The sequence below is a fragment of the Austrofundulus limnaeus genome, unplaced genomic scaffold (genome assembly GCF_001266775.1).
Source record: "Austrofundulus limnaeus strain Quisiro unplaced genomic scaffold, Austrofundulus_limnaeus-1.0 Scaffold22, whole genome shotgun sequence".
In the NCBI taxonomy this organism is placed as follows: domain Eukaryota; kingdom Metazoa; phylum Chordata; class Actinopteri; order Cyprinodontiformes; family Rivulidae; genus Austrofundulus; species Austrofundulus limnaeus.
The window spans coordinates 1,820,931-1,831,295 of NW_013952424.1; the positions used below are offsets into that span (position 1 = coordinate 1,820,931).

A 10,365-nucleotide genomic window follows, 5' to 3' on the forward strand; every position below is an offset into this window, starting at 1 on the left:
AGGCTCTACTGCTTATGTCTGTGCGATATTATAACTCAGTCTGTAAAATTAACTTTAATAGTCCCACTTGTCGGTTAATTTGTAGCTTCTCAGCTTTTACATTCAGTAAAAGCAAACACCATCCAAACTTAAATACTTTTCTAAGATGCCATAAATAAAGCAACAAATCTCTGAAGTCTTTAGGGTTGCAGTCACCTGAGGAGCAATGTCTGTGTTAAAAAGCCTACCAGCAGATGGATAAAAACACTCGAAATCCTGATTAGTTTTCATCTTGGTCATATTATTAGGTTGGTCCAAAAGCATGACAGTGAATTCGAACGAGATAATTTGTTCATGTTGGTGGATATTTTTGAATACGATTCTAAGTATGTTGTTATGCAGGAGTATGAGATTTGGCTCTTTTATGACAGAACATTTTATAATGAGAATTATGGTAAAAAGCACATTTTTGGACTAACTTTCTGAGTGAGAAAATGGTGGCTCTAAGAGATTCAAATTGTTTTAAACTGCAAAATGTTTGATAGTCTATTGTGATTGTACCAATATAACAGATTCTGTCATTATTACCTGGCAATGAAAAAAAAAACACAGAAATACAAAAACAAAACTGCCAAAAAAATTAATTTAAAAAACTTAACTCTCCACAAACCCTCTTTTTTTTCATTGCTGGATCCAAAATGTCTTCAAGCCCATCTTTATTTTGATCAGACATTTGTACAGTTCCTTATCATTCCAAAAATCTGACTATATTATTGACAAACTTATCCACTGGAGGCGTTTGGACTGCTGCCAAAAAACAAAACAAAACAACAAAACAAAACATATTGATGTTTCTTAACAAAAAGTGATCATCACATTTATGTAAGCATTTTTATCCAAATGTTCCAGAAGTTGAATAAAATGAACAGAAAGTTAACTTGAAGCCTGTCTGATATATTTACTTAGTCCACTTTCAAAATTCGGAGGATGTTAGCAAATGGTGACTGTGAACATGGAGCTGAAAGACCCTGAGTGAATTAAATCAAGGTCATTCTCAGAAAACGGAGATTAGTCGGCAGAAAATGAAATGACCCATGATGTTTTTAATACAAACATTAGTCTTGGTTTATCATCACCGATGCACAAGATACCCTTTGCTTTTTATTATTTATTATTTGTCTGTTGCATCAGCTAACAAGTTATTTTTTTGTTTATCTCTGTGTTGATTAGTGTTTGCTTCTCATTGTAATTCCTTGTCTCCAACATCTTGTTTTGGAATCTTAAATGCGTGAAATGAAGAAGTATGTCTGGTAGGCCATCGCCTCCGTTTCTGTGCATGTGCTCGTCTTTACATAGCTGATGTCACACCCTTTACACTGCAGATGAAATGAAGCCCCTCAGGTCTAAAGACCCACATCTATCTACTTCTAATCTCCCAGCACTCACTATCTCCCGCTACTTTAGTTTTTCCTGTCAAAGTTATCTTTTCATGTTTTATTCACCCATCTGTACCGGGGGCCGTGTGCAAAATGACACATGCGATAAAACGGCTGCCCCAAGACTGTTGTATTTATCTGTCTATGAAAGGACAGAGGCCCTCTGGACCTCTTCCCTTTTAAGCCATTGCATATTTCTGACAGGAAGTAAGATGTGATGTCTTGTTTCAGAAATGTTCAGCAAAAGTAGGCCTGCCATAACTGTACAGAAATCTTTCAGCAGTGTTCAGGGAGGAAAATGTTTTGAGACAATACAGGATGTGTCATTCTGAGCTGTTGTAGGTGACATGCCTACAGTACTTCAGTTTAAACTGTTGTGTGTATTAAAACTGCCTTAAGCTGCCTGACCATAAGCAAAAGCTTTCAAGTGATATTTTGAAAACATTATTCTTTTGTTAATCCTTCCATTCCTTTTCTATTTATTACATTATGATTTCAAAAAGAGTTTCCTTGTTGAGTCATCTGCCCTGTGTTGAGTAAACAGACACTGAGACAAATGGGGAGCAAAGAAAAATCAAAAGATGCAGAGTAAACAAGCTCGGCATTATTTTTATTAGTGCTGATGATGGGAGGCTATTAAGGAACAAAGCATTTCCTTCAAAACAGATGATCTCTCGCTCTGTCCTAACCAGCAGTGGTGTTTTACAGTGCAGTTTTATTTACTTTAACAAGTTGATGCTAAGCTGTTTCTACAGTGAGTACCTCGGAGCCTCTCATTTCTAGAAATTTCCTTGCCAGATAAAGACGGCGCTGAAAGGAAAAATGGGGTCAGGAAATCTAAAGGCACAGCAGCAAACCTATGCCTTCAAAGATAACTAGAGGAGTTCAAGGGTAGTTTCCTTTGCTCTCCTCCCACCGTACCTCCCCCTTCGTCTTCTTTCACTCTCTGGCCTGTGCAGTGTCACTTCTGTATGTAAGTTTGATAAAGAGTAAAATAAAAAGTCTTTCCATTTTTAAAGGAAAAGGAGGGCAACCATACAGGAAAGGATTTGGCAGTACGCTGGGATGGGTTTTGAAGGTAGATGAAAGAGGGGGCAAGAATAAGACGTTGAGGCTGGAAGGATATAAAGAAAGAATAAAGGAAGAGGGTTATGGTAAGGAGAAAACAAAAATACAATAGCTGTGAAGTACGTAGCTACAAAGGCCCGCTGAAGCTAAGAGAAACCAAGCAGAGAAAAGCCTGTAAAAGTTTATTGGCTTCAATAGCGTTTACAGAGTTTCATACAGAGGGCCACAGCGGGTGAAATGTACTTTGAAAGTTATGGAGAAAGTTTTGTTGTGGGGCAGGCTGTCAGAAAGATGAAACACTAATGGCTCAGACACAAAGATTTACAGTGTCAGCAAGGAGCTTTAGCCATCATCCTGTGTTTGGCTGAGCTCCATATGTTGGATTTACTTATTTATTTTTAAATTGCAGCATGTTCATGCTTGTGTGTGTGTGTGGACCTTTTTAAGTTAGTATGCTTGTGTAATAGTGGACACATATATTGGAGAAAAGTAGACCAAACACGTGCCAAAGTAAACGGAAATCTAAGTATTTTTCAGGCAATGCATGTGAATGCTTCATCTCGATGCCTTAAGACATTTCAAATTTTGCAACATAATAAAGTTGCTTATTTTTCATGTTAAATTTGCAGCACTGATATACAGTCTTGAACATAAACAAGCTACAAGTTGCATCAGCCTACAGACACATCGATAGACCACTGTTTCTACTGATTGCACTTTTGAAGGAGGGGGAAAAAAGCATTCATTAGTTCAGCAAATATGCATGTGTCTAATATTTAACTTTGATAAATATCAAATTGAGTTGGCCGTGCATGATAAATGATTTATAGAATATTCTGCATCGGTCTGCTGCAGTGAAGGTGGCAAAAGGTTTTTACAGAGAAAACAGTTTGTGCTTGGGTGTACATATCAAAAAACAGGACATAGACATTTTTTTGTGTTGGCAAAGGTTGATTAGCTGTAGTGGCCATCCTGAGTTGGGTGGATTCCAAAAGGTAATCAGTTGATGTACATCCAGTAATTACTTGGGCGATTTTGTTAAAATCGACACATGGTTTAATGATATATTTTGCTTACGGACTCTAGCCGTTAATGCCAAAGTTTTAAGCAACKCAATGTGCAACATTAACATTATGTGTTGGTGGTGACTCTCAGCTCTAACCATACCGATTTTTAGCTCAGCATCTGTACAATTGTGGGAATTATAATGGCTCCATACCATTTGCAGCCCAGCTGACAAAGCAGATGGCCAGTTGGGTGGAGTTTGCACTCCAATTTAAGTGGTGAATCAGCCTAAGGGTATAAACCGAATGTCCCTCTCAGGTCCAGCAACTAAACTGACTTATGCTTACTTTGACTGTGTGACTGATGTAAACAATACAAAGTTTATTTGTTTTCTAATATAAATGGGAAGAGTGAGTCAGTCATTACTTCCTGAAAATTTCAATAACATCTATTCAGTGGTTCATGAGGTTTTTTTTAAAGGGGACTTTTAATTCACTTTTTAAAGTTTTTTTTTTACTCAACTTTGGGTATGTACTTCTTAAATAAACTTTCCTAGGATCAAAAAAATGCACCCAGGGGCATATTTACTGTAAGTAAATGTATTTTTAATGTATATCAACGACAAGTTTTATACTTACGTCATTTTGTGATGTCACAAGCCATACGGCAACCCACCGGAACCTAGCAACCTAGGAAGAGGCTCCACCTCCTCAGTATAAAAAGCCGTCATGGTTGTTGTTGTGCAATGTGCAGCTCATTTCACAACAAGCCTCCAATAGGGCAATGGGCAGAGTGTTGGGCCAGAGAGTGGGAGACCAGAGTTCAAGACCGGCACTGACACAATTAATTTATTTTCATTTGTAATGAGCACTTTTTCTCATATACCTCTATTGTTTAGCTTATTAAAGCCTTGTTAAAGCCTATTTGTTCAAGTTTCTGAGATATTTTGACCGCTGCTGCGCCCTGCCCTGGTAACAGACCGCAGAGCAGAGGAGGGGGAGAAAAAAAAAGAAGCTGCGACCACGACTCTACCTCTGGGTCTCACTCAGTGTCTCTCATATGGTTGTACAACAGAGCTTCTGCTATTATTAGCCATGCTAACATAAACGCTGGCTTTGGAGGGCGGAGTTAATGTCAACAGATTTTTGGAGGGCGTTACCAACAGAGCTCATTAACATAAACAGCTCTTCTGAACGGAAGTCAGAGCAGGCAGAACTAGAAAATGGGTAATTTTATTATCTGAGAATTATTTTGCGCATTAAATTGAATGAACATGGTCTGGATAGCCCACAGACATACCATAAAAAATTCTAGGACCCATAATTGGTCTCCTTTAATAATATTCAAAAAAGTATGACACCAGTAGTTTAGGGAAAAGTTTTAAACAAAGGTCTTGTGTAGTCAGTGCTTAGTGTGTTAGTGGAGACTCACTGCTACTACCACACCAGACTGTACCATAATTTATTTAAAAATGTTTAAGTTATAGCCGTTTTTTGTTTGCCAAGAATACTTAGTTGTGGCAGCCATTTTGAATTGGTTTGAATTCATAAGGAAAATCTGCCCGAGCATTAGAATAATGGATTATTGGATTTAAAAAGAAGCAGTGAAAAATAAATCCTGGAAATTTTCCTAACAACCTGCTCCTTTTTCTTGCCTCCACCGTCTGCCTTCTGTGCCCTCCATCACCCATCTCCTGACCTCAATGTCTTTCCCACCCACGTCTTTCACCCAGTGCTGAACCTTTTGCTTTACCCGTAAACACTGTGGCGGCTGTGAAGTAGAAGATATTCAAATAGGGGATTGACACCTTGCAGTTACACACCGCAAAGGACAACGAAGATTAATGAGATGGGAATTTAAATGGAATGATTCTGTTATGGGGGATAGGAGGAAAGATGAGTTTTCGACTCATGCACACATTTAGATGCTAACTCCCCCCTCCAGCTTTTAGTTTGACTGTCGCATTGCTAATTATATCCTGTTGACAGCCTGTCAAGAATCAAGACTTAGTAACTTAATAACATAAAAAAAAGACTCTAATGGCATTCAAACTGAGCTGCCTCTATCCTGCAAGTATCAATTTATACCTGCAGACATGCCAAAAGCAAGAGCGCAAGCGTCTGGCGGGTTATGAGCAGAAACGTCAAAGGCTAATCAATATGCACATCATTAGCATAGGAATCTGAGACATGATATATATTTGGATAAACTGCAGAGATGACACAAATGTGCAGCAGCAGCACATTCCCTCTAGAGCCATTTCTGCTAGATGAAGCTCATTATCTGCCTTAGTTAAGGGAGAAAGAAGTTGACTCAATCCCTTTTATGTTTATATTGGATCAGCTCAGAGCACATTGACTTACAAAGTTACAAATATCACTCTGGAAAGAAATGGTGGAAAGTAAATACATTGACTGAATGATTTGATTTTTCTTTTAAGGAATTAAAGTTGGAATTGCTGCATGCTGACAGTCTGCATGAGACATTGTACGTATTTTTTTTTTTGGTTTAAGCGAGTTTTGAGGCGTTATTAAAATGTAAACAATTCCACCAGTCACTCAAAAAAAGAAAGAAAAACAGAATTGTGAGAATAGCTAACACAATTATATCCATCCTCAGACAAAAAAAAACAACCTGTGATCCAAATATTAAAAAAGATGATTGATGTGATGCACGGTGGATTGACACGTGTGCTTTCACTCGAGGCTAGTAAGAGGAGCAGCTGTGCACCAGCATCCCCTGCGTGTGTTGTTGGCTATGTAATGTAATGTCAGAACAATCAGTGTTTGTCTTGTTTGTCTCTGCGATCAGATAAGATGGATATCCTGGAGTATGACCCAGATGTTTATCTCGGTGTCAGGCCTGAGTTATGTATCTCAGCGAAGGTTAAAATTGGCTGTGCTAAGTGGCTCCCTGGCTTGGTTTAAATGCTGCAGGGAGGAGGCTACAGTAAGTGCGAGGGACTTGCAGAAGTGCAGTCAGGTCATTTAAGGGAACAGTTCAGTGCATGTGTGAGACTACATATATAGAGGATGTTTTATATTAGTTCCCTCATCTGGGATTATTGTTCGTATACCATTTTTACCAACATTGTTTTGTCATCCTAAAGCGTTTTTGGCCAAGTTGGAAATTGTTGCTGCATTTAAGCCCGTACAAATTCTTGTACTTTTTGTTGTTGAGTGAAATTCGACTTCTTTCTGTGTTACATTCCTGAGCAGTCTTTTTCTATGGATTATCCTTGGGGAAAAACACAATTCCAGTCTCTTATCATCGCCTCGGCCAACCCAAGCAGAAACTTATATCTCCTTTTTTGCAATTACTTCATACACCGGTTTTTGCTAACAGCAAGCAGTATTTTTACCCCTTCCTAAAGCCTTTCCTGTCTTGTCTTTCTCATTTTCTTTATTCTCCACCCCTCATTTCTTCTTCTTCTTCTTCTTCTTCTTCTTTTTTTTTTGTATTATTCTGACAGTGTTACAGCCTCTTAGTCCCAGGTGTAAGCCTGTCCTGGTAAACTCCTATAAATACTTTGAGATGATCTTGGCCATTGGTGTCTCCTCCTCTGCAGCACAGAAACTATTTTTTTCCCCCCTACATGTATTTAAATTCTAGATTTTAAATATCAAGCTGCAGTAAATTCGCAGTAAACATGCCTGATATATAGTATAAAACAATGTCCTTTTCATGTGTGTGTTTCATAGCCAGGTAAATACGTTTTGGTCTTGGGCTCCTTCTAGTATTTTTACAGACACATTTTTAAATGATCTATTGAAACAATCCAAGCTTAGTATTTTCTTTTTTGATCACTTCACTGGTGTTAAACCTGTAAGTCTTCGATGTAGAATTTTTTTTGGCCTAATTTTTCCTTTCTTGGATCATTTTCCCCTTCTCGTGTGAATATTCTCAGATCTTTTGTTCTAATAAATGGGACAGGGAACAGAAAGTGCTAAATGAAGACATAAAATAAAAGAAGCCGGTTTGAACTTTGAGTTAGTTACAAACTCACACTAGTCTGTTCTTTTAAGCTTTCCTTTGTTTGCCACCTCATTGGAGGTCATATAGTGAAGGCTGACATTTTTTGTTAACTTTATAGGTTGCAACAACATAAACAGAAAGAGGGAAGGAACTTATGTGAGATCATGTATGTATGTGTATGCATTCCTTTTTAACATGATGGAATTCATTCAATTCAGATAAAGCTTGTAAGGACATTCTTTCTTTGAAAGTACAACAGCCAGGTTTTGTACTCACCTGGTACACAGTGTCCTAGATTTTCACTTTAAAGCATGAGTGGAGCCAGACGTTTTGCAAACAACAGTAAAGTATCCATCTGTTCATGAGGAAACATTAGATATTAATTATATCCCCAAAACAAAACCTTTGTTGGATCATACAATGGTTATTTCAAGTATCTTTTTTTTCTGCATATTGAAGGAAACATTTAACATGTCTCTCAGCAAAAATCTGAAAATCTTGTTTAAATACACAATCATTCAGTGGTAGTATAATGCTAACAAAACTTGAATGAAAATTGAATCTTAGGATCTCTCAGCAAACCACTGAATCACCAGGATGCCCTAACAAATCTGATTTTACTTCTCTGTCATGTATATTTGTGAGTCTGTCCTCGGGCAGTATATCTGTTGTGTCAGACGCTCATTAAATTAAACCCCAAGTCGAACTGGAAAGAAAGACCCTCGGAGAGAGCCATTGCTTTATTAGCAATATGCTGGAGGCTTCAACTCCCAGCTGAAACTATCATCAGATTATTGTGTATTAAACAGATCCAACCTGCTTGTTGGTTTGTTGTTGTAAACTGAGACAATTGAGCTTATTAGTTTGCATGAATTGCATACTATTCTGATTCTGTTTCTCCTTATTAGTGTGCATGAAATAAACACTATTGGGAGAGTAAAAAAATAAAGCTTTGTAGTATTTCTACACCTGCTCATTACTCTTTCCTTCACATCTGCTGGAAAATTCTCACTGAACATAAAAAAAGATTGAAGATRATGTCAATGAGTTCCATATGAGCCTATTTTAGTGTTGTTGGGTTTGCAGAAGTACTTCAAGTTCTCAGACTTGATGCTGGTGTTGCAGATCTGTCTTTTTTTTGTCACTGTCATACTGCAATTAAGAGACAACATAAAATTATTGGCATTTTTGCATCTTTATTACATCTTTAGGTGTTCTTATTTAAACAAATGGTCATGAATCTAATGGTCACTTTGACTTGTAAAGCCAAATGAGTGGGCTTTGATTACCAGGCTGTTGCTGTTCTTTTATTTTAGCAGCTTTGCTTACTTGTGACTAAYAAGTTTGTTCTCTTTGTCTAGGTATCGAATGCCCACGGAGTTCCCGGAATATGCCYGGCGGGATGCAGGCGGCTGAACCCTTCAGTGACGAAGCCATGCTGTTCACCAAAGAGCTGGTGTTGCAAAGAGAGGTAAGCAATGACACGGAACCTTTCTAACTGTGCTTTTATTACCTTCCGTCATTTCATTCCCTGTTCCCATGTTAGATATTTTTAATGTTTCCATAATTTGGCTTACACCACCTTTTAGCACTCACATTATATTGGAGTTTATAATAACATTCTAACTATAGTGTCCTTTGACTACAATATTGTGATTCAAAGATGGGTGGATGTCAGTATTACATGTAGCAACAAATGCTATTTTCCCCCTCATGCTTTTAATAAACATTTTCCTTGTGTTAAAATCTATTTAAATGTGTAATTACCCTTCAGCTATTAWGTATCTTTCATCAAATATACATCAACCTTTCTAATTGCATTAGGACAGGTAAATATTGATTTGTTTTCTGTAATTTAAATAAAATGGAAGGAACATTTCTTATTCTCCTCCATAGATAGAAAAGTCAATTTTATCAGWTTCACTTGACAGGTGAGTTTATCTTATTGTCAAGACTGTTTCTATAAAGATGGGACCCAGGCTTTAATAAGCTGATTAAATTGTTTACTCCCATTTGAACTTTATTACAGCATTTAACACACTGTATTCATCCCTTGAGTGATGTCAAATCTCATAAAAAAATTATAGAAAAAAAAAAACAGATTTATRTAATCATGTAAACGACCCCTTCTGGAACACACACCATTCTCCCCTGCTTATTCCCTTTTGACAGAAAGCTCACCTGATACTGGATCAGTGCTCCTGGACTTTTAAAAAAATTCCATCCACTGTCTGCCTGTTCATTCACATGCTAATAGGTTTTTATAAGAAGCAGTGAATGGACCAAATCCATGATGGAACTAGCTATAATCCTCCCACCACTTATCCTGGCCACACACTTACTCTCTTTTGCCGTTTTTTTTTTATACTACTTCTGCATCTTTATCTCTGCTGTAAAGAGYTTTTTATGTGTGGGGTGGCTGACTCCACTGTCCTCTGCTGTTTAATTGTCATGGAAATGGAGTCTTAGCCAGTGTTGCAGGTAGGCTAATGTTTAAAATGTTTGTATGTATTGGGAGTGAGAGCAAGCTGGTCCCCCACTTTTTTGAAAATCTTGAATTTGGGGAAAATATTTTCCAGGTGACTTAAATGTGGGGAACTTGACAAGGATGCACAGTGAGTGCAGAATTTATTGACAAGAATGTGCGGATTTCATTTTTTTATTTTCACAGAATGCAGTTACATTTCATAGTTTACAAAATGGGTCACATACAGAAGTTTTGCTACACTGTTCAAAAAATCTTTGTTATATGGCCAATTCTTGAACAAATGCATATTGCCTCCCAACTTTTATGATAAATTTTTAGACTTTGATATATATWTTTTTTAAAAAGGTGAATGTTTAACTGTTTTGGTCAAACCCATAGACTTGAATATAGATCACTAGACTGAGCCCCGCCCAT

At 37.5% G+C, this 10,365-nt stretch overlaps 1 protein-coding gene across 1 annotated transcript in view; it reads left to right on the top strand.

Moving 5' to 3' along the window:
• Window positions 1-10,365, top strand: part of snd1 (staphylococcal nuclease and tudor domain containing 1) — a 173,169-nt gene that overhangs the window by 48,643 nt on the left and 114,161 nt on the right. The window contains exon 16 of the mRNA XM_014004184.1: window positions 8,825-8,934. Coding sequence (XP_013859638.1) covers window positions 8,825-8,934 — 110 coding nt within the window. The remainder of the gene's footprint in view (window positions 1-8,824; window positions 8,935-10,365) is intronic.